At 36.6% G+C, this 26,015-nt stretch overlaps 1 protein-coding gene across 2 annotated transcripts in view; it reads left to right on the forward strand.

Moving 5' to 3' along the window:
• Positions 1-26,015, forward strand: part of LOC150099795 (alpha-2-macroglobulin-like protein 1) — a 1,007,775-nt gene that overhangs the window by 158,049 nt on the left and 823,711 nt on the right. For both annotated transcript variants that reach the window (XM_090403789.1, XM_090403790.1), the window contains exon 4: positions 9,747-9,802. In XM_090403789.1, coding sequence (XP_090259915.1) covers positions 9,747-9,802 — 56 coding nt within the window. The remainder of the gene's footprint in view (positions 1-9,746; positions 9,803-26,015) is intronic.

Below are 26,015 nucleotides of genomic sequence, written 5' to 3' on the forward strand. Positions count from 1 at the left end.
GTGATCACTCAGTAACTCTACTATTACATCTGAATTTTTCACCTCAATACCATTAGCACCCACTAAAGTTATCCTTCCAAAGTCATTCTTCCTTTTACTTGCCACATAGCAGAAGAACTCTTTGGGATTATTCTTGATCTCCTTGGCTAAGGTATTCTCATAATCTGATTTAGCTTTTCTTACTATGCTGGTAACCTTCCTAGTTTGAGCATTGTACTGTTCATGGGTGTACTGATTACCTCTCTCCTTGTAAATTCTCCATAACATTTTCTTTTTTTGCAGATCAAACTTGATACTACTACCCATCCATCTAACACCTACCTTGTTTGTCTTCCTGACCATGGGGACACAATCTGATATTGCCTTCCTCAGATACCCGCTGATTTTATTCCATGCACTGCTAACATCTTTCCCCTGCAATATGTTCTGCCATGGGATGGCTGCAAGCTCACTCCGAAGCTTGTTATAATTGCCTAACCTCTAGTTCCATATATATATCCCTTCTTAACAGAAAAATTCACAGATTTCGCAACCTCCCAAGTCAATACCATATTACCTCATCAATTGGAGGTAACGAGGATACCTTGTTTATGCATATATCCTCTGAACCAATGACCAGGTCTAACACTCTCACACCACGTGTCCCTTCAGTTATGTGCTGTTTCAAGTAATTATCTCGCAGAAGATGTATGAACTCCATTTCCTTTTTGCCACGTGATATTTCCTCCATCCAATTGATATCACCATAATTAAAATCCCCCATAATGATCACTAAACCTGCACTCATTGCACTAATTTGCTGATGCATGAATTCAGTATCCACCCCGTACCCCTGGCCTATAGCAGCAACCAACTATATATTTGGTTGTGTTGGTCACTATTTCACACCAGACCACCTCATATGAACTCTCATTCACATGTCTATCATCTTGAAATACTACTTTCTTTGGCCGCAACTTATCAGCTATCATCAACAGTACTCCTCCCCCAGTTCTATCTTCTGTATCCTCCTGAAAATACTGTACCCATCACATTCAATTCCAGTGACCACATCATCTGCTGACAGCCAAGTTTCACTAATACCTATAATTTTTGGTGAGATTGCACTGACTAATGCCAAAAATTCTTCCCTCTTATTTCGAATGCTTCCTGCATTAGTATACAAAACTTGCAGATTCCCTTTAGTTCTTGTACCAGATTTAGAACTGATGTACACGTCACTACTTTCAGTAGTCCCATGCCAATTTTTATCTACTCTATTCTGCAATTTATTTCGCGAATAAGGATCAACAAATATACATTCACTGCTTAAGTTTCTCTCTCTTACACTCAACCTCCTTTTCAATTTTAGTTTCCCTGCCCAATTACTTCAACTTGTTCAGAAAACAGTAACTTCTTCAATCACTTATGACCTTCCATGTTCAGATGTAACACATCTCTTGCATACAGCTGTCTTTTGCCTTCAAACACACTCCACACGTCAACAAATTTCAGACCTCTTTTTTTTCACATTCTTGCAATCATATCATTCATTATCATCACTCATCTACTTAACTCATAATCCTCAAAACGAGGCAGCACACACACACTATCCTCCCATTGACACTTTTCTTCTTCACAATATCTAGCAATGGTCTTAAATCTTTTGCTACCCGATTTATAATACCACGCAGGTCATTTGTATCTGCCATAACTACCATCTTTTCTACATCATGCCCTCTCTTTATTGCTAAAGCCACTCTCTCTATTGTTCCACCAGCCAAGCACTCCTCAGGCATACCACGCTCCATACCCTTAATCATAGAATCACCATATATTTCACCACAACTTCATTCAAGTCCAAACAAGCGTCATTCACAGCCTCATTTTCTATGCTACTCAGCATGACTCTCTCCCAGTTTCATTATTCAACGCTCTTTTACTTACTCCCTCACTCTCAAGACATCTCGATTCTTCTAGACCTCTTATGCTTTCAGTCTGTTGACTCCCAATCACTCCCATACTACATGTATTTATTACTTCATCAATCACCAAAGACTCTCTCCCATACTTAATCCAGTTACTTCAGCTAAAGTAATCTCCATAGTCCTAATTTCTGTATTCAACACATTTAACTCAGTTTTAATTTCCAGAACTTCCTTACTAAGCACTTCCATTTCTTCTTTCAAAAGATGAAGGTCGCTTTTCATTTTCAGGAACTCCTGCTGAAGTTCGTCTGCTACGATCACGATGTCTGCTTCCATTCCTAATCACTCCAGCCTATCCTGACACTTCTCACATACGTTGACATTTTCATTCTTCTCATTTAGTCAAACAGTCCACAGATCCTTCACATTCCTTGGTGCATACATGTAACAGTTTCCACAATGCATCCACTCCAAAAAATCCAACGCAGAGCCAGAGAGGTTCTGCAAGCTGCTGATGCACGTCTCTTGTTGGACGCCATCTTGATGCTGAAGTAGTGAAACAAATTTCAGACCTCAGCAGCGAAAACACAATATATATACCACAGAGTATCAAACAATAACACAGCTGAAGGACACTTTTATCCAACTGAAGTACAACTGCAGCACAATTTGAGACAAAAACCACACTGTACTTTACTTTAAAAACATGTTTTCTAGCACAACTCAACACGACCGCCACATTCACTAGCTCCACCAGTGGCTATAACGCATAGCTGAAAATTCTACAAAGATTTAAATTAATATAAGTGATTCCATTATTAATTAGTTCTTGTGAATTCTTCCACTTATGTCTTGAATTTTAAATCAATGTGGTAGATGAGCTGGGAGCTCTTTCGCGTGAGAAAAGGCAAGACTGTTTTGGTAGTGTTGAAAATGACAAGGTTGTCCTCGCCCCATTGAAGGATAGTATGTAAATCCATGTTTAGTTGTAGATGATGATGTAGCCTGGGATATCAGAGGAGTACATGGCTTATCAAATGAGTAGAACGAGTGGTGAGTACTATCATCTGCAAAGCTGTGGATAGGATTAGTGGTTATTGTGATTAGGCCATTTTTGTACAGGAGAAAGAGAGTAGGTGATGGGACAGAGCTTTAAGGTGCTTCAGCATTGGTGGTGAAGATCAAAGAAGGGAATAATCTACCATGACTTGCAGAGAACGACCAGAGAGAAAGTTGACTATCCAATTACAGAAGTTATTTGGGAGACAAAAACAATGGCAATTTAGTTTAGTAGACCTCGGTAGACTTTAGAAATGTTAAGGGTGACAGCCAGGGGCCCCCACATCCTGAAGCTGGTTCCCAGGCTAGGATTTTTGGCAGCCCCCCCCCCTACCTGTCGCTCAGGTTAAGGACAATGCATTACTATACAGTCTACAGGGTTTAGGATCGATTAGTTTAAATGATAACACAAAAGTAATATTTATTTAAAAAATTACCAATATCTACATAATACAAACGAATAATAATATTCAAAACTACTTCAAAGTATATATTCTAGCTTTTGTCGACGCAAATTTATCAATAATGTCAGTAAAATCAACTCACTTAGCCGAATCATTTTCGATGCACAAAATTGCTAGGTGATTAAGTTGTTCTTGGCTACTTGTGCTTCTTTGCCATGTTTTCAATGAATTGGCCAGTCTGCTGAAGAAACAGTAACCAGTAATGTACAATTGATCTCTCAGCTGATGAAACAGTAACCAGTATTGTACAAAATTGTTTAATGGCGAGGCAGATATTGGCAAATATACCTTGCAGGTTTTTGTCATAAATTGCATTCAGAAGTCTCACTGGACTTGTTTCTGTGCCAAAAACTATCTTATGAATACTTTGAAGGTAAAGAATTTCATTCAATAACTCTTCTGACAGATCTTTTTCATACATATTCACAAGTTTTGCTGCTTTTGCGATAAGTTGATCATCATCCAAGTTGTGGAAATTTAAAATAGGTGAGAATAATTCGCATATATTATGTGCTGCTTCAAACCTTGTTTTTAAATCATTCATAATGAAATCCAATATTGGATAAATTACGAAAATTTTGAAATCTTGTTCATGTTCAACAGTAGTTTCTTGATTTTCACAAAATTGAAGTTGCACACCGATTGCTTCCAGTATGCAATCGTCATCTTTTGCTTCTTGGACAACACTTTCCTATGAGTCATGTAAGTGTTGTATCTCTTGCACTAATTCTCTTATAAGTGCAGACTCAACTTCAAGAGATATTCCTTTACTTTGTATAATAATGTTCTTATTGTCAATATTTGCTAATATTTTGTGCCAAAACATTGTCATTAGTATACCTTTATAAGATCTGAAATATTTTTTCAAGCCTTTAATTGTGTTCAGTGTTGAAGGAGTTAATTCTACATCCATCTCTCCGAGAATGACATCTAACACAGCAAGTATACCAGGATAATGCTTAACAATTGGGGGCACAGCTTGAATTTTTTCACTCCACCTTGTTTCTGAAAGACTTTGAAGATATAGTGGTATGCTTTTTTTTTTTTCAGCACTTCCCAGCATGCAGGACTGTGAGCAAAGAAAGAGTAGAAGCTCTCTATATTCCCCAAAAACATTATAACATCTGGGGTCGACTTTGGCAGCATTGACTCCTATGCGATTTTGTGAATGTGCTCTGCAGGGAAAGAATAAGGCACATTTGTTCTTTTGTAAAACGAGAGTTTTTACGCTGCTTATTTTTCCACGCATATTTGCCCATTGTCGTAGCCTTGTGAATGGCAATCTTTGAGAGGTATACTGTTTTTTTTCCAGAGTTGCAAGTATTACTTCAGTTATTTTTTCTCCAGTTTTTCCAGTAAAGTTCTGGAATTCAATGAAACATTCATTGATTTCAAATTCACTTGAGTCTTGGTTTTGTGATAATGTGATAATGTGAGAATTAGGACGTTTTGTTCATTGTGGGAGATATCTGATGTTGCGTCTACTATTATTTCATAGAAAATTGCTTTTCTTCTTTGGTCTAGAAAAGTTTGGAGAACTTTGCTTGCGCAAAGGCCAATAAACTCATTTTGCAAATTCCACGACAAGTAATGTGCATATCCTTTCATACTTTTACCTTCCATCTAATTTTGTTGAACTTTGCTGAGATGTTGTCGTGTCACTTTATTGTACTTTCCAATTAATTCTAATATGCCTAAGAAATTCTCATTATGAACATCTCTAATCTTCATGTTCTCTGCTTGAAATGCTAAACCTCTGGATGATAAAAATAACGTTATTTCTACAATCTGTTGCAGAAGTGCTCTCCACTTATTTGTTTCATATTGAATTTGTAGTTATAAGTCTTTATCGATTCCAGGTCCTTTCAATGACTGCAAAAGAGATTTCTAAGTGAGATATTGTTCTCTGTGTTCAGCACTATTTTCATGAAGAGGCAACATATCATACAACTTTTTCCAAGGCTTATTTCTAGGTGAAAATCTTTCTTGGGCTAAACTGCTTAAGTTTTTGTTATTAGAGTCGAAAAAAATACAACATTGTAGACAATAAAGAGTTTCTTTTGATATACCCCATACTAACCATTCTCTTGGAAAATGTTCTCTTGTTCTTTCATCTTTCGTTTTTCGTATAGAGCAAAGAATCTTGAAATTTTCTACTATTAAGATCTCTTGGCAATTCCTTATAAATCTTTTGGAATTCTTGAAAGCTGATAGTTCATACTATCTCTTGTCACATGTTGTTTGAGATTATCTGGGCCAAGTACTAGGATAATCATATTTTATATCATATTTTTCAACAGGGCCTGCAACTGAAGCATCAATTGTATCATATTCTTCCATAGTCACTCCTTCTGCAGTGCAGGTTTTTCACTTGCAGCCTTTTCTTCAGTTGCAAGAGGTTCACATGTAACAGTCGCTTGACTTTCGACTGCCTTGTGAGTTTCGATTTGATACTGATATTCTGTTTGGATTTCAGTGTCACAAACATTATCACCACCTTCACTATGATCAGTACTGGGAACTATGTCCTTTTCGTTTTTAGATTTGAAAAATTTGGTTATGAATTGCCGACCTCGCAATGCTTTTGATCTCTCTCAGATTTAAGTTTTCTCTTCTGAGCGCTGGACTTAATGTTTGCACTTTGAATCAGACATTGGGATTATATTTATTTTAACTAGAACGTCTTTGCTTGCTTGAGAGCAATTTATTTAAATATTTTTAATATCTCAAATTTGTATGATCTGAAAAGAAATAATAATGAAGTTTGTTTCGTACAAAAAATCGTAACTAAAAAAGCTTTATATTTTCTTTTACTTACTAACTAGCAAAATTTTAATTCAAATAAAACAAATTCTTCTCAAATAAAGAATTTTGTAGAAAATTTTCAGTTTCTTGAGATCAAGTTAACTAACAAAAACTATCAAATAAACCTTTCTCTTTTACGAATAAAATAAAATTCTCTCAGCATCCGTAGCATATGCATTGTAGCCACCGGTAACGTCAGAGCAGCATTGCCGCTGCGTCGGCATTGAAATGACGGCATGCATAGAAAGCGAGACGGGCGAACGAAACCCGAAAATTAAAATAAATCCTTTCGAATGGATTTAAGTTTGGTGGTTACTGAATAATTGATGGGTGTCTTAAGTAGTGGAAGAGTTGGTTATTGATGACTTTTTCCATTATTTTGGAGAGGACAGAGGTGATGGCAATTGGTTGGTAGTTTGACAGTAGATGGCTATCATCCTTTTTTGGTATAGGAGGGATATGAGATTTCATAGAGATGATGCAGGATGGGTGCTAGCTCAGAAGCAGAATGTTTGAGAACAATTGGAGAGATGTCATCAGGACCAAAGACTTTTTAGTATCCAAGTTATTTAGTAGTTTTCTGATTTCCCTTTGTCATCCATATAGGGGTTTGAGGAAAAGAGTGATGCCAGGAGGTCAGCTTTTTCTTTGGTGAGGTAACAGGGGTGTCATCAGGATGAGAGAGAGAGAGAGTGTGTCCAATGGCCTTAGCAAGAGATCAGAAGGCATGGCTTCCATATGGACAGGAAGCAAAGTTTCTGCTGTTGGTTTTTATGAAATCAGATTTGGATCTGTTGATGACTGATTTGCATATGTTGCATGCTTTGGTACAGGCAGAGTATGAAACTAAAGTGCTTGATGTGAGACATATGTGGTAAGCTGAATTTTTTTCTTTGACTGCTTTGACATATTTTCAGTTGAACCATGGCTTGGAAAGTAAATGAGGATTTATGGGTTGAATAAGAGATGAAGACCTTCATACCAATGAGGATAATTTCTGCGACTTGTTTGCAGCAAGTGTTAGGGTCAGGTGAGAAGAAGCAATAGCCAGAGGTCATTCCCATTGGCTCCTCTGTAGTGCCAGAAGATGTGAGGTCAGGAGTGGTTAGAGGAGGGAGCATTCTGTGAGACAGGAGACTTGTAAAAGATTGTGGTCTGAGTTGCCAAGAGGAGAAGTGACCTCTGCAGTGTTGGAAGGAAAACTGGTCAAAAAGTGATACAGAGTATTTTGGTGAGTGAAGAGAGTTATCAGGAATTTTGAGTAGGTAGGTGTATGATTTGTGTTAGGTCATTACTTATAGCAAAGGCTTCAGCTAGTCATCCAGCTTTGTCAGTGGTGTTGGAGTAGAGGAGACCATTGGAATTGTGGACATTGAGGTTATCCAGAAAGATGACCTCACTATTTGGATAGCTGGATTGCAGAGATCTGAGTGGTTATCAGTGTTTGGAGACTGGTAAATACAACAAATGAATGTTACTAAATGGAGCAAGGAAAAAACCTTGAGCCAGAGAAGGTCAACAGCAGGGATTTTCTGGCAGGCAGTGTCAGATTTCACAAAAATGCACAGGTGCCACCCTTGTGGTGAAAAGAATTGTGAAGTATGTAGTTTGGGCACTGGAGGTAGACAGTAGTAGATGTAGCTATGATCTGGGTTTCTGTCATGAAAAAACCATGCCGGAATCTCTTCTGGCATGGTTTGTATGTTGTGACTGGTTGTGATGTGACTTTTTGATGGGATTAGTTTATGAGGGAGATTCTGTTTTGTCTCAGTGTTAGTGTTATTTTTTGTGAGAGTCTTCATAAGTTTGATTGGACAGAAGGAATATAGTGGAGATGTGCAATGAGAGAAGACAGACTCATTGCATATGATATCCATACAGAGAGAAACCAGTCTTCATGCCATGATGTGGCCTCGATAGTGCCTCCCATATACCACCACTACTCAAATTCTCTCGCCAGGCATGACCTGGTATGTGGCAGAGGGATTATTCACCAGTTGAATAGGAAGCCTCCTGATTCATAACTGACAGCCAGTCCTGCAAACCACTGTTTTAACTGATATACCCTCAAAATGGAGTATGTTATGTGTCTTTAAGCATGTCTGGCATGGTTTTCAAGGGTATATCTCGTACCAGATGGAGAAGAAGGTGGAGGGGGGGGGGGAACAGAAACCGGAATCCTGCTTTGGAGACCAAACATGGCATTTACTACTTCAGACTTCCAATAAGCCGGGTGATGGTATTTCACCAGGTGATGCTGTGACTTTTTTGATGGGATTAGTTTATAAGGGAGATTCAGTTTTGTCCCAGTGTCAGTTATATTTTTTGTGAGTCTTCATAAGTTTGATTGGACAGAAGGAATATAGTGGGATGTGTCAGGAGGTTTTCTATTCATCTGGTGAATAATCCCTCTTCCACATGCCAGGTCATGCCTAGGGAGAGAAACTTTGTAATGGAAATACTTTCTGGTTTTGCCAGAGTCTCTTTTGGGGAAACAAGCCATACCATGGGAAGGTGGAGTTGACTTGACAGGGAGAGGCTGTATATTGCACATCCCTATCCATTAGTTGCCCACTCGATTATAAATAAAATTAAAATGTCAGGAAATTATATTCTTGTTTAATCCTTTATCCAAGTGTAAGCCAACTGTTCAAGTATAAACTTTGCTTAAACTTATATAAAGGATTAACATATTCACTGTGCCATTGACAATTTAAAGCATCAAAATGGTATTTGCTTATGTGCAACTGCGACTTCTAAGTATTGCAATACTTACATGTTTCTATGCTATAAGTTAGTCTGGCTTGGGCAGTTGAATTGTGTGGAAATGGAGGCATTGCAGTGATCTGAATGGCATGGGGACATTTGGTCATAAATGAGTGGCAGTCGTGTTAAACGAGAATGTAATTTTTTGGCATTTATTTTTAATTTTATTGTAGTTAATTGTGTTTATAGTATAATCCATGAATAGACAAGACTAATAACAAATAAAGTTCCTATATATCATACAAACTTATCCTTGGTACTTTGAATTATTATTTAATATTCTGATACTCTGTACACTTTTATGCTCAGCAGAAAACGTAGTTTCACAAAGCACATCTCCTACCACTACAAACAAATTGGCCAGTGTATGTTGCTAGAATCATAATTTCTATGATTCTAGAAAAATTGTTTTGTGTAAATATAAAAGTAGCATCAGACTTGATTTGGAAGAATAATTACATTTTAGCTATATCCACAACGACAAAGGAATATTTATGTAACTAACGAAATTGACCTGGTGAGCTCTTTATATCAAAAGTAATTCTGTAGCACTCTTGTCATATTAAAAAATGTTTCTAATATTTCTTTATTTAATAATATTATATTGCCCATGTATAAAAATTGTAGAAATGAACTTTTGATGATAGTAGTACTTGATAGTGAATCATCAGACTTATAGTATAATTTAACTAATAACAATAACTAATTTGTTTTAGAAGTGAATGTGTATATGTTTTTCTTTCAGTAAAGTTTCGTATACTTCCCTTGGATACCCACTTGAAACCACTGCCTGCCACAACAGTAAGTTCTTACCTAACTGTTATTTTTAATATCTATATGTGCTGAAATTCAACAGAGCATTACACATGCTGTTTGCATCAGGGAACCAGAGAAATCAGTAAAAAGTTTCTTACTGAAACAATAAGCATTACAGAATGGATGATAGGCAGTATTAGTGCAATCAAAGAATTAAAGAAGTATCGTAATCAACATAAATGTTGTTACTCAAATTAGACAAAAAACTGGCAAGGTCTTTCTAAATAATAAGATAAATTATTATCTTATTTATAAGTAGCTGTGGTATTTAATACTAAATTTGTGGTATTTAGCACTGGTATACTTAACATTTGAAAACGGTTATCATTCCGTTGTATAAGACCCTGATCAGACTACACTTGGACTATTGTTCTCAGATTTGGTCCCCAGGATTTGAAGGGGATAAAATTAACTGTGGAAAGGGTACAAATTCGGATAACAAAGATGGTTTCAGGACTGTACAATGATAGTTAGGAGGATCGGCTGAGGGAATGTGGAATGCAGAGTTTGGTGGATAGAAGAAGGAGAGGTGATATGATTGAGACTTTTAAACTGTTGAGAGGTGGTTACAGGGTTGACACTGGGGAGTTCTTTCGTTTAGTTGAACAGTGGGAAGGAGTGATGACAAGAGGCTATCCCTGGAAGTTATGAAAGGAAACTGTGAGCAAGAGGGTGAGGAGTGGTTTCTTTGCATGGAGGGTGGTTGAACCATGGAATGCATTGCCTGATGGAGTGGTGAGAGCGAGAATGGTCAATGAGTTTAAGGAGTGGTATGATAGACTTTGTGTTTTTTAGGGGGGACCTTCCCTCGATGAGTCTTGATAGACTTTGTATTTCTTAAGAAGGACCTTCCACGATGAGTCTTTTGACTCCATGGAGGCCTGAATAATAATAATTTTTTTCAGTCTGGATACATTTGTTCTTCAGTAGTGTTTGTTGTTGGAATTTTTGTTTGTTTATATTGTGTTTTGCTACTTGTTTGTTCTTACTGCTTCTGCTTCAGAAAATTTCATCCATAAAAAAAAAACCACACATCAGCGGCAAGGAAAGCTTTGGCACGAAGATCGAGTGCTACCTTGAATTTTTCCCAGTGGATGCATTGCAAAAATTGCTTAATGTATGTGCCAAAAATTTGAATGATTTATGGACTGTTAGAGAAAAAGAAGAAAAGCATTAATGTATGTGAAAAGTGTATTGATAGATTAGAGCAATTAGAAATGGGAACAAAAGTCAGGACCATAATAGAAGAGTTTGTGAAAATGAAACGTGAAATAAAACATCTGGAAGATGATATTAAACATCTAAAGAGGATGCTGATGCACTACAAAGAAAGAGTCAAATGATAATCGTATATCATTGTATGGAGACTGAATCATTAGAGGTGTGATGATTCATAAAGTGCACAAAACATGCTTTCCTGGTGGAACAATGAAACAAATAACTAATTCTTTGCAGAGAAGGAAAGAGCAGGAATCAAAATTAGTGGTAGTTGTTGGCACAAATAACTTTGTTGGGGAAAAAAATGATGTTGATACAGACTTGAGGAAGTTATTGTGGCAGGTAAAGGATAATAGTGTTGTCGGAAAAGTTATTAGCATGTTGCCCAGATATGATAGTAGTGAATTGAGAGAGAGAGAGAGTAGTGATAATGAATAGTAAGATGGACGAGTTGTGTAGACCAGTATTTCTCAACCTGTGGTCTGTGGATCACAGGTGATCTGCGACGATGGGACAGGTGATCTGCAGGCACACTTAAATTAATTAAATAAAAATATATTTCTTAGTTATCTGAACAAATTAAAATTGAAGAAGTAAGTAAAAATGATAGAAATCAAATGGAGACTTAAAAAAACAACAAATAGCTTCAGAATGTTCAAAGGCTGAAGCAATAAAACTATATTGTTGTTCACTTCACCCCTCGTTTATTACTCGGCATTCTGGTACTACAATAATATGTGCGATAGAATGACAAATAATAAGAAGGGTGAAGTGAACAACAATATAGTTTTATTGCTTCCGCCTTCCCTTGCTGTTTTGTCAGATTTGAAGCGAATGTGTGTTATCCACATTTTACCAATTGCTCGTTGTTTATTGAGTTTTATTACTGAAGGTTTCCTCCTTCAACCAAGCTCAGAAGTGCTAAATGATACTTGGACAAAGTGTGTCGTGAGTTAACCGCAGTATTTATATATTTATATATTTTTCAGTAACGTTTTTTAATAATGGAAAAGTGGTTTAGAACTAGTACTTTGAAAAGCAAACCTAATGAAACAGATGATGCCGACCCTAATTGTGATACACGTGCTGCAGCGGAGAGTAAATCTGATACTATTAAAGTAGAAGAAACAAGAAGTTCAAAGAAAAATACAGTAGAAATAAAACAGTTCATATTTGGAATTCAGGTTTACTTTGTGTGGAGATGAAAGTGGATCAATGTGTTTTGTGTTATGAAGTGTTGTTGAATGAGTGCATGAAACCTGCGAAGCTCCAACATTTAGAAACTAAACGTTGTGCTGTGAAAAATAAGCAAATTGAAAAAATAAAAAAAGCCAATATTTCAGCGATGCTTAGAGACGTTGTTGTTGTTGTTGTCTTGTCCTTTGAAGAGTCTTAGATGTTTCCGTGTGCTCTTTGTACTGCTTTGGCTATGTCTGTGATTTTGTTTGTATAGAGCTGTTGTTCAGGATTAGGATCTATTTCTTGCAAGGCTGCTGTAATTGCTGGACAGGTAAAGATGTGAGTGGGTGTCAGTTCAGTATTGGGGCAGTTGTTGCAGTTTCTATATGTTCTCGTATCATCTGTATTGATCTTCATTCCTCTATAATGTCCTGTTCGTAGTCTTGCTGTCGTGGTGGAGGTCCTTCTGTCAGCATTGATCTCGGGAATTTGATGTTGTGTCACTGATTTCAATGGAATTAGTTTAGCTTTTGCTAGTGCATTGGCATCAGCAAGAGTTATCATATGAGTTTCTTGGTTGAGTTCTCTGGCCTCTTTTGCTAATTTATCAGCTGCTTCGTTGTGATCAATGCCTACATGAGCAGGAATCCATTGTAAAATCCAACTTTTACCTAAACACTTTAGATGATTTAAGAGTTTATGGATGTCTTGTGTGAGCTTGGTATTGCCATTTTTGATTGCCTCCATAGCTGATCTTGAGTCACTGTAAATTATAATTCCTTCAGATTGTTGAGATGATGATAGATTTAAGTAGGCTTCTAGTGCTTTAATTATTGCGTAGAGTTCGCTGGTAAAATTGGAAGCGATTCTCCCAGATCCAACTTTTATTGAAAGTTTTTCACCTTTCGGGAGTAGAAGGAGAACACCAGCCTCCATTAATCATATTGGTGTCTGATGATCCATCGGTATAACAAATAACCTGTTTGGAGGATGAAAGAAGGTTGATGGTATTTAGGCCTTTTTCTTTAAGCATTTCTTTTGGTTCTTTTTTTGTACAGAGTTTGGTAAGGTTTAGATTTATGGAGGTATTTGAAGGTAAAGGACTGGAAAATAGAGGTTCTTTGTTTATGTGGACATTTAGCTGATCAAGACCTATTTCTTTCCTGATAGTGTCATCATATTGTAAAGTCGATGATCTGTGAAGTCTGCAAATTTGGTTCCAATGTTCATAAGTTTTTAGGGAGATATGATCACTTTGGTAGCTTCTGATATTATTTATGAATTTTATGGTGGCAAATTTTCGTCTGTCCTCCAGCAGGTCAAGCCCACATTCCTGTTGGGCTCTGATGTTGTTAGTGGATGAGACTGCACCAATGATAATCTTGGATGCTTTTGCTTGTATTTTGTCTAGTTTTTTCTTTACCGATGAGGCCGAAGGTGACCATATAGGTGCTGCATATTCCATTATTGGCCTTATTAGTGTAGTGTAAGTAGTTTTGAGGATTTTTGGCTTTGCGCCCCAATTAGTTCCACAAAGCCTTTTCAGTATATTTAATTTTTTTAGAGCTCTGTTGGAAGTGTTAGAGATGTGTTGTGCAAAACGTAATTCCTGATCAAGCGTAATACCAAAGTATTTTGGATTTGTGACTTTTTCAATTAGCTTGTTATTGATCATGACTTTGGGATTGTAGGAATGTCTATTTTTCCTGTCTGTACTAAATGTACTTAGTTTTGTTTTGTCTGGGTTGATTTTGAGTTTGAGTTCGTCTGACCATTTTTCTAATCCTCTCATGGATTTGTTTAGAATTTCCTCTGATTCTTTGATTTTAGCACTAGTGTGCCAGATGGCTATATCATCTGCATAGCAAGTTACTTTTGTGTCTTCTGTAAGGTAGGGATGAATATTATTGACATATAGAAGGAATAGTAAGGGACTGAGTACTGAGCCCTGGGGAACACCAGCCCAGGTTCTCCGCTCTTTTGATATCGCTGCATTGATTCTGACTTTGATCTTTCTTCCTCTGATGAAATCAGCAATCCAGATTAAAGCGTTTCCTCTAATTCCAATATCATGTATTGTTTGTATTAATTTTTTGATCCAAACACGATCGAAAGCAGCAGTCATATCAAGGAATATGGCAGTTGTCTTTTTTGTTGGTTTTTCCTGAAATGAGTCTATTATTGTTTGGCAGAAATGGAATAATTGATCTGTTGTCGAATGACGAGTTCTATAAGCAGTTTGGTAGTAGTTGATTTTCTTATTTTTTGTCAGCCAGTGCATAAGCCTGGAGTGTATGATTCTTTCAGTAATTTTACAAAGTATGCTAGTTAATGCGATAGGTCTGTAACTTTGACATTCTGCAGCATTTTTGTCAGGTTTCAGGATGGGTACAATAACTGATTTTTTCCATTCTTTTGGAAGTTTGCCTGTTCGCCAAGAGGTATTGAGAATGTCCAGAAGTTGTTCTTTGGCATTTTTGCCAAGGTGTTTGACCATATAACCAAAGATAAGATCATTACCAGGGGATTTATTAGGTGCAGTTTTCTCGATTGATGAATTTAGTTCACTTAGTGTAAATTCTTCGGAGAAGATGTCATTAGTTTGGTATGTTCTTGCTTGTTTTAGCATTTTACTTGTGAGTTTATTGAGGGGCTTGTCCTCTCTGTTATACTGAAGTTTGGAGTTGTTTGAATAGGTTTTTGCCAGTGTGTTTGCAATTTCTTGATCTGTAATAGCTTGTTTCCCAGCATTTATGATGAAGTTTGTTTTCTGTCGGTTCTCTTTTTTGATATTGTCTAGGATTCTAATAATGTTCCGGTGTTGGCTGTCTTTTCTTGGATCCAGGTTACTGCAAAGTTCCGCCCATTTCTCTTGTTTGCACTTCCAAATTTCCTGCTCTATTTTGTGTGTTATGTCCATTAATTTCTTTCTGTAATCATCAGTTTTATTAATTCTGAATTGTTCATTGATATTGTCTCTTTCTGTAATCATTGAATCAATATTGTGATCTTTCCAGTATGGTATCCAGGTGTTTTTCTGCTGGCCTCTTGGTATTGTTGCTTTGGCAGCTTTACTGATGTGTGAAGTAAGGATTTGTAATTTTCTGTCGAGGTTTCCAGAGACAGGTAATAACCAGTCCATGTCCTGAGCAGAAATCCAACAGATATTTGCCATTATTATTAGCTTTGCTCTTTTCTCCAAATTTTCCCAAAATATTTTTGTATGTCTCACCATCATTTCCTACTCTGCTATTTAGATCTCCAACAAGGACCAACTTTTCCTTTTTCATTGTGTCAATTGCTTTTTCTAAACCCTCAAAAAATTCCTTCACTTCTACCTTAGTAGAACCTTCTGTGGGACCATAGGCACAAATAAGTCTCATTGTCCAGTTCCCCATTCTCATATTTGTCCACATTACTCTACTTGAGACTGACTGCCATTCAAGAAGATTAGCCTCGTATTTTGTGTTTAATACTATGGCTACTCCTTCTTTTCCTTGATTGTCATTGCCTGAATATAACATTTTGTATTTATTGCTCAGAAAGATCTCACCAGTTTTGGTCTTTTTTGTTTCAGTCACGCCTATTATGTCAATCTGGTACTTATCTAATTCCTCAGCTAGCTCCATTTCTTTGCCATTCAGGCTTCTTACGTTGATAGTACCGATCTTTAACTCTGGTGATGTTGAGTTGGGGTTTGTTTTCAGATTTGTTCCAGTAGCTGACTTTTCGCTGTTCGCCCTGGTTCCCTGGCGAAAACAATGGGGGCCTTGTTTAACCGGGCGACGCCCCAGCCAGCATGAAATTTTGTCATGTTGTACCATCGTTTTTTTTATTTTGGTTTAACCAATAAGAATTCAATTTGGTCCGCTAAATCCCAAATTGCCTGCCCATCCTCGTTCGTTCAGTATCCAAGTAGATACCCAACAGGGTGAACTACGAGAAGGAGGATTGGACATTAGGTCAGAAGCCCTGGTCGGTTCTCCGCATTCCTCTAAAGGCTATGTGGAGGTCTCCTCTCATTTATACAGCTTTGACCCTTAAGCACCCCTGTATAACATTGGGAAAGGTTGGCCTCCAAATGAATGCCACCAGAATTTAAAACTGCTACACAACGTTGTAAAACTAGTTAATTTTATTAAAGCTCGACTGTTAAGTAACAGGTTATTTTCAGTACTCTGCGATGAAATAGGCAGTGAATATATACAACTTTTGCTTCATTCTGAAATTCTCTGGCTTTCCAGGGTCAAAGTACTAACAAGATTATTTCATTTAAGGCACGAAGTTTTATTGTTTGTAAATGAACATAATTCTAATTTTGCATCACTTCTTGTTGATGAAGTGTGATTATCAACACTATTCTGTCTTTCAGGCATTTGTTTTCGAAATTAAATGAACTAAATCTCTCCCTTCAAGAAAATTCTTTAATTGTTCTTGATGCCTACGACAAAATAAAGGCATTCGAGAGAAAAAAAAAAGTGGTATTGTGCATTAGTTATGTAAAAGACAGATAATTTACACCTTTTCCAACACTGGAATCCTTTCTAGTGGAAAATGAACTTTTTGTTGATTCTGAGTTTCTGGAAAGGATATGTGACTACTTCAAAACTTGGAAACATATTTTCCGAATAACGTTTATGAGAAATTTCTGTGGGTTCGAGATCTATTTCAGGCTTATAGTCACGAGAATGACCTTTTGTTATCAAAAAAAGAACAGCTAGTTGAGCTCTAAAGTGACAGTGGGCTTAAAAATGCAATTCCGTGATCTTGGTTTGGCTCGATTCTGGATCTCGCCTTAAGTGAGAAGTGAATTTCCCGAATTATCTGAAGAAGCACTGAAAATCATCATGCAGTTTTCTACAACCTATTTTTGTGAAAGATACAGAAATCATCTTAATGTGCATGTTGATCTTCGACTGAAGTTTACCAATATTGAGCCAGATATCCAGCAACTCTGCAAAGGCGAGAAGCTGAACCATCTCATTAAAATTGAGTGGTAACATGATTATATCATATTATTTATTTGGACTACAGTTTCTGATTATTCTCGTTACTGGTTTTGTAATTAATCCATTTCAAAAATCAGACAAATTCAGGGATGAAACGAAAGTTACGCAAAGTGACATCACTGTGAGGCTCAGCTCTGCTGGCGAGGTGGATAGCTGTCCACGTCCAGTTTAGCAAAGTTCCGTATCTCATACAGTCACTTGTGGGAATATGCGACTGAGCACACCGAATCTGTCGCATGCAGACAACAACATCTGTGCGGTCATGGATTATACAGAAACACACTTCACAACGTAACGAATACAAGCAACACACAGGATGGATATAATAAAACCACCACACGATTAATGAATCTGCCAGATTTACGATGACCACTGTTGTGCCTCTGGATAAAACAGGACGGATATAATTAAAACCACCAACACAACATGTTTAGTACAAATCACATACATACGGCATACGATCGCTGGCGGGAAAATGTGCCCGACCATGTGGATGGCACTTTGCGACCGACTTCATGGGTTGGACTGTTTTTAGATATCGGGAATGACCTCACATAACAGGATGTATTAAATTTTTTGCTGGTCAGGGAAAGCTCGTTAGGGAAATTAGGCGATTCGTATCGGCCGGATGTGTGTGTGTGTGTGTGAGAGAGAGAGAGAGAGAGAATGGATGGATTGATGGGGGGACATTAATGGCTTTGCGATGTTCTGAGTGAAATTTTTGGGTATAAGCAGGGGATGGTTTGGACAGGACAGGGGATGTCATTCATGATGGAATCCATGGATGTCAAGTTTGTATTCAGTATTATGATGAATGGAGTATCTGCTAACCGCTTTCTTGTTTATACAGATCTTTCAGTTCATTTCTGTCAGAACAACATTTTTCCCTCATCTCACAACCCACTTAGCGAATGGAACAGTTTACATGTGGAATCAGAGAGTGTGTGTGAAGATAAAAGTTGTTCGAGTATGGGCATATCAATGGGAATGACATATAAAATATAAAAGTTGCTGTGGGTAGATGAATGGGGATTAAAGATAAATGTCGTTGTGGGCAGATGAATGAAGGCTTCAGCGGGACGGTGCTGACAATCCCCATTCCTTTGCCCATGGTACCAACGGTGCTAAAAAACTGTTGTGGAGGTGAGCTTAATCAGTGTGGGCAGATGAATGGGGATTACATATAAAATATAAAAATTGCTGTGGGTAGATGAACAGTAGTCTCAATGGGATGGCACTGACATACCCATTCATTTGTCCACAGCAAATCGAAACTGATACCTTTTACACAACGCACACACAAATTGTTCACTTTTAATCATTTCCTTCCTACTTAAAATGTTATAAAAGGCACAGTTTTCCCAAATGTTGGTAATCCCCACATATATTTAAAAAAAAATTACATAACTTGGTGGTCCGTAGAATTGTTTTAGGCATTTTAACTATTCTTTGGGCTTAGAAAGGTTGAAAAACGCTGGTGTAAGCAAAGAGATTTCAGTTTGTAAATCTATAGAGTGAATTTGAAGGAAAGTTGGAATGGTTTAAAGTTGATGGATTGCATTTGAAAGGGTTTGGTGTTGGGTATTTATAAAGGCTATTGTTATTCTGAGAAGGCACATAATCAAGAATTTAATGTAGCTAATGATCAGAGTCTACTTGTGAAGCAGGATAGCACAGCTAAATGGATACATGGTCAAAGATGTGGTTGCAGCAGCACAAGGTGAGGATGAAACAGGTATGAATAGAAATCACAGTCAGGATCAGAGAAACAGGAGATCAGAAGAAAGAGGTGTGATATAGCAACTAGAATAGAGAATGTTGGTGCTAGTAGAAGCCTCAAAACATAGGGATTGTTATGTTTGTACACAAATGTAAGGGGTTTTCGAAATAAGAGAGCTGAGCTTGTTGCATTGATTGAGTCAGTATGCCCAAAGAGAGAGAGGGAGTGCTGTTAATAATTGAAAAGGAATTATGTCCACAAATTTGTGGACATAATTCCTTTTCAATTATTAACAGCACTCTCTCTCTCTCCCTCTTTGTGTGTGGACGTTGACAGTACATGCACAGATTTTAAATCTGTGTGGTGTGAAGTTGAAATTAATAGGCTAGTATTGATAGATGCTATTATAGGCCAGGGAATGTAGAGAATACTGATCGTGAAATGTTTAGGTAAATTAGGCATGTAAAAAAGAAAGTGATCCTGATGGGAGAGTTTAATTACAGAAATATACACTGGAAGGAGGAGATAGTGTACAAGAACAAGCAGTGAGTAAGTTTGTTGAATTTCTTAGAGATAAATATCTTAAGCAGCATGTGACTGAAGCAACTAGAGGATTTGATGATAAATTCACAGGATATAGTTGTTAATGAGGTATTAACACTGCCACTGGTTGGTGAGAGTGATCTTGGGGTACTTGTTTGAAAAGTGGTGAAACAAGAAAAGATTACTGCCAAAAATTGATATATGTGGAGTATAAGGTGGGTGATTATGGGAACCTCTGTGGTCAATTATCATCAGTATGTTGGGTAGATGAGCTGTGCAGAAAAGATGTTGACATTGCATGGAAATTCATAAGGCAATATCTGACATAAGCAATTTATCACTGCAAAGCAAGGGTTAGGCAAGTAAATAGAGTAGGAGTGAAATGGATGAGCAATGAAATCAAGCAAGCTCTGTTGGAAAAGAAACGATTATGGAAGAGGTGCAAGACAGTTGGTGATAATCTGATCCATGACGAGTATAAAGTTCAGGCTAGGAAGGTGACAAGCATGGTAAAGAAGGAAAAGGTGCAGGATGAGAGGAGATTGGCTGGTCAGGGGAAGTTTTCCACTATATGGCAATCAGAAGAAAGAATAATTATGCAGGTTTTCACTGGCAGATAGTCATGGCAGCAGAGTGACTGTTGCAAAGTGTATAGTGGAATTATTGAACAAGCACTTTATCAGTGTATATCATTCTCGTGTAAAATGATGCTGTGCAGTATATAGAAGGGAGTTACGAGGATTGGAAATGAAAGAATCAGAGAGGTATCAGTGTTGATTGGGTTAGATGTTAATAAATCTGTGGGAATGGATGACATATTACAACATATTTTTAAGGAATGTGCAGAACAGCTAGCTATCCCTTGACCAGGTTGTTTAATGAAATTCTTGCAGTGAATAGGGTTCCTAACGAGTGGAAAAAAAGACAAAATTGTACCACTCTATAAGCATGGTGCTAGGACAGACTTTTCCAGTTATAGACCAATCTGCATGATGACTGCAGTTTTATTCAAGTTGTGATTGGTTATGGATAGAATACAGAATTGGATTGATGCATATAGCATTTTTTATTATGGTCAGCATGGATTTGTAAATAGTAAATCTTGTTTTAGCGATTTACTTGCATTTTGTGATAAGGTAATTAGTTAGCTAGATCAGTGGTCTCAAACTCAAATTGCATGCGGGCCGAATGGACAATGTGAAAGCAGCTGACGGGCCGGAATTTTTTTTAACAAAATGAGAGTGAATATATATATATATATATATATTGAACCGTACTTACCCCTAATGTATGGATACCACCCCTTTATAACCTTTATAATTATGAAACCCTTTTATAACCTTTATAACTTGAGAATAAATAATGACAACCTATTCTCTTACTTTTATTTATTAAATTTTTCTTCGACATATACAGAAAAAATGCATATGTTTGTATGTAAATAATTATAAACTTCTTTATTTCTTACTGCAACTTGACACTTGGTGGGGTTTCGATTCTGATAAACTTTGTAGCCTTGGAGAAAAATTACTAGAAACTATCTTCATCATGGATTGTAGATGCTCATCGGTCAATCGGGTTCTTTTCTTAGACTTATTAATTTTCAACTGCGCAAAAAACTGTTCACATATAAATGTACTCCCAAACAAAGCGATTATTCTTATTGCAAAAATTCGTAACTGTGAGGGTATTTATCTTTTGACAAGTACAAATAAAAGTTAACCAAACTGTATCTTCAAATCTTTGAATAAGATTTATATCACACTGTAAATTAATTAGCTCCATTTGTAGATTTTCTGGTGCATTATTCTCGTTTTTAATGGGAATGAAAATAATGTAAAATCAGACTCCAAATCATTAAAATCTTTAAATCTTTCTTCAAATTCTTGTCATAATAAAGCTATTTTTATTGCACATTCTTGAGATTTTTCATTTGAAATAATACGGCAGGATTTAAGATGTAGGAAATGTACGGAATTTTTTGATTCCAGTTGTGTTTCCCATAATTGTAATTTAACTTTAAAAGCTTTAATACAAGCATACATGTCAGTGATAAGTTTATTCTTCCCTTGCAGTTCTTTATTGAGAATATTTAAATGGCCGGTTAAGTCAACAAGAAATGCTAAATCTGTTATCGATGTATCATTATGTAGCTTGTCGATGGTTTTATTTATTTGTGTCATGAAAATTTTGATTTCATTTATTGAATGAAAAAACTGTTTTAATACAGCTCCTCAACTTAACCACCTCACCTCGTTATAATAAAGCATTTCTCCGTACTCACTTTCAATTTCTTTAAGCAATGCAACAAATTCTCGATGATTCGGAGCTTGTCCACGGATAAAGTTTACTGTTTTAGTTACTGTTTCCATAACATTATCCATCTGCAAATGTTTGGCACAAATTGCTTCTTAATGAATAATGCAACGTATAGTGCAAAATTTATTCTGAAATTTTTCTTCATACATTATATTTCTTAATTTTACCGCAACCTCCATTTTTTTTACCAACCATAGCAGCCCCACCATCACTTGCAAATCCAACCATTTTATCCCAACTTAATTTATATTTATCTATTACAGTTTTTATTTCATAAAATATATTCTGTGCACCAGTTTTTCCTTTCATAGGAATTATTTTCAATAATTCTTCAATTACTTCAAATTCATCAGTAACACCTTGTACGAAAATGGCAAGTTGTGCAATATCTGTAATGTCAGTTCTCTCATCGATGCTATTCAGAATGCTGCAAAATCTATACTTTTTTCTTTTAACTGACATCCTAAATCACTAGCGATATTGTTAATACGTTCTGCTACTGTGCTGGCTGACAAACTAATATTTTTAAATAATTGTTGTTTGTCAGGACAAAGAAGTTTAGCAGACTTAATCAAACAATCTTTAAGGAATTCGGCATCAGTAAATGGTTTTGATCGTTTTGCAATGATGTGTGCGAGAGCAAAACTTGCGTGAACTGTTGCTTCACTGGATTTATTTGCTTCAGTAAAAAAATTTCATTGTCATTGTAAGCCAGATTTCAGAAACTGTAACTTTTCTTCCCTCAATTTGCCTTCCAACATTTCAAATTTTTCTTCATGATTTGTTTCGTAATGGCGACATAAATTGTATTCTTTTGGAACTGATATTCCCTTATTACAAATAAAACATACGATTTTATTACGCACAACACCACAAAAGTACATAATTTCCCATTTATCTTGAAAAACAGGTCCTTCTTCATCCACTTTTCTTTTACTCTTTGTTCAAGACATGGCATGCAGTTTAATCTCTTAATTAAAATCACTATTATAATTTTATTTACAACTTTAATTCAACAAGATGAATTTTCGTATGAAAGCAACACTCAGAAGTTATGCACAATTCTAAACGATAGGTATTGATATAATGTAGATCTAACAACAAGCACAAATAAACAGGTTTTATAAGCCATACGTTAGTTTGTCTCCATCTATATTGCCATATGAACTGCGCAGCTGTGCATTGGAAACTCCAGAATACTGAAGCGGCACCAACTGTTGGCTGGCAAACTAAATTTACTGATTGTAAATTGTAGATATGAACTGAGCTTATGTGCGCATAAGCTCAGTCCATATTTCTGTGTGTCTAAAACTATAAGCACCATATTTACAACAAATACGTAATTGAAATGTATTCGCGTGCCATGTGAAATTGCTTCGGGGGCCGGATGTGCGCTGCCAGTTTGAGACCACTGGGCTAGATAAAGAAGAATCATATACAGTGATATTCTTGTACTCTGCAAAAGCTTTGATAGATTACCTACCACATGATAAATTGGTGTACAAGCTACAGATATGAATAGATAGTTTATTGGTTAGATGGATCGGGGATTGATGCTGAAAGTTACAAGCAAGTTGTGTATGATAGAGCAGAGTCTATCATAGAAAAAAGGGTAACCAGTGACATGCCCGAGGGTTCTTTTCTTGAGTCTCTGCTGTTTAGCTTGCTTGTAAATGATATATATCAGGTGGACTGACTGGGGATCTTCAGTTGTGGAGAATTATAAGTAGCATTGTTGAGGTTAATTCCCTTTAGGAAGATTTGAGTAGACTTTTGACTTGGACAAAGGAGTTGGTTATAGTTTTAATATCAATAAGTTCAAAGTGTTGCATTTTGGAGTGCAGAAGTATAAGGTTCTGTACTATATTGACAGCAGGAAGTGAATGAGATTCGAGATTTGGGAGTGATGGTTGACAGTAGACTGAAGTTTAGAAAGATATTGCAAAGACTGTCTATTGTAGTGCTGCTATGATAAGAAGTGCTCTAGCTTGCAGGGATTAGGAAATGGATGTGTCAAACTACACTTGGACTGCTGCTCTCAAATTTGGTCACCTGGTTTTCAATGTGACGTGGAAACATTGAAGAGGATCCAGAGACGAGCGACTATGACAATGTTAGGACTTTGAAATGCTGGTTATGGAGAGAGGTTGAAGACATGGATTGCAGAGTTTGGTGGATAGGATGAAAAGAGGTGATATGATAGAGATGTTTAAATTAATGAGAGGATTTGATTGGATTAATCCAGAGGGGATTATGAAAAGAGTAGAAGGTGAGAGGGGAAGAACCAAAAGCCATCCCTTGAAGTAATGTAAGATTTTGGGGAAGGGGTGTGTGAGGAGTAGATTTTTTATATGGAGAATTGTCAGTGAATGGAATATGTTATTAATGCAAGGAGTGGAAGGATTTAACATTGTGGTGAAGACGGGTTTGATAAATGTGTTGTCAGTTGAATGAACCTTCCACAGTGAATCTACCAGCTTCATGGAGGGTATAATAATAACTTGAAATACAACTTGAATGGAAATTAATTTCAAGCCGAGCACCATGTACCAAATTTCTGAATAGGAAATTGGAAATGAGAATTATTATTCTTTTTTTTTTTTTTTATATCAACTCCACATGAGGAGTTACAAAACAGTATAAACCACACAAGAGTGCCAGGTGGGAAAAGTAGTTAAGGAGAGGGAAAGAAAGAACCTGTTGGTGTATTTCTGGAGAAGATGGAGGTTGTAGTCCTTGCAGAAAACAATTCAAAAACTGTTTCAAAGACCAAACTTAGATAGAAGGAAAGAGTAAGAAATTGAAAGAATAAGAAATTAGCAGCCATATTGCAACCAGCAAAAGTAGAATTTCAGCAGGCATGTACTGTTGTTGTGGAAGACAGCATAAACCACACAAGAGTGCCAGGTGGGAAAAGTAGTTAAGGAGAGAGAGAAAGAACCTATTGGTGTATTTCTAGAGAAGATGGAGGTTGTAGTCCTTGCAGAAAACAATTCAAAAACTAAACGTAGATAGAAGGAAAGAATAAGAAATTGATTCAATATGTTGGAATTTTGGTGACTCCATGATTAGGGGTGCATTTGATGAGTGTATTCTTTACTAGTGCAATGATGAATATTATTAATGATTCTGTTAATTTTTAAGTTGCTTGATTAAGTAAATTAAGTTGTTTGTCAAAGGTTATTATAGAAGTGAGTTGAGAAGAAGAACCATCACTGGAAATGAGTCAATGTATAGATTGAGTAAGAGGAATGGTGTGCAGTTTTTAGATCTTTGGAGTGAATTTGATGAATGAAAGGATTTGTATATATGTCTGATGGATTGTACATAAATGGATTTAGTGTCTGGTGAAAGTTTTGTTCAGTGAGAGAATGGATATGCAAAATCAGAAAAAACCAAAGCGATTGGACATTGGTGTATTTTTAAAATCTAAATGTGACATCATTAAAAAGATTCAAGGGTACCTGTTGGCTCAAGGGGATATTGCAGTGCATGTATACACTGTACTACTGCTAGAAATATCAGGAACAAGAGATGAGAAGTTTTGGGCATTAGTTAGCTTGAATTGGCTGAAACATATAGGCATTAGTGAAACTTGGTTGACAGAGAAAGTTGTCACAGAGATAGAATATAAGAGATATTGTATTTTCAGAGAGGATAGGGTGAGAACAGCAGTGGGAGAGGTATTTATGATATTAGCAGCCATATTGCAACCAGCAAAAGTAGAATTTCAGCAGGCATGTGCTGTTGTTGTGGAAGATAGTACATTTGAAACTATTTGGTGTGAAATCAAAGCCAATAGGATAAAATATATAGCTAGCTGCTGCTATGGGCCAGGGAGAGCAAAGGAGATATGGATAACATTCATTGGCAAATTAACTCAATGAATGCAGGACAGGTAATCATTATGGGGGATTTCAGTTATGGAGAAATCTATTGGTAGGAAGAAATGACAAATGAGAGGAAGGAAACAGAATTTTTGTAATTCTTCAGTAATAATTACTTAAATCAGCATGTGATGGAAAGAACCTGAGGTTTGGATCTAGTAATCATATCAAGTAATTTATATATTAATTCAAGATAATCTGTTTCCATTTGAGGAGAGTTTTAACCTAGGAAATGGGCTAAGATTATGGAATTTTCAATTAAGAAGGTTATATGTGGAAACACAGCTGTGTTATGACAAATTCAGGAGGCAGTGTTGAGCAGC

Source organism: Typopeltis vanoorti, chromosome 14, assembly GCF_054136105.1.
Source record: "Typopeltis vanoorti isolate ZY-2024b chromosome 14, IOZ_Tvanoo_1.0, whole genome shotgun sequence".
In the NCBI taxonomy this organism is placed as follows: domain Eukaryota; kingdom Metazoa; phylum Arthropoda; class Arachnida; order Uropygi; family Thelyphonidae; genus Typopeltis; species Typopeltis vanoorti.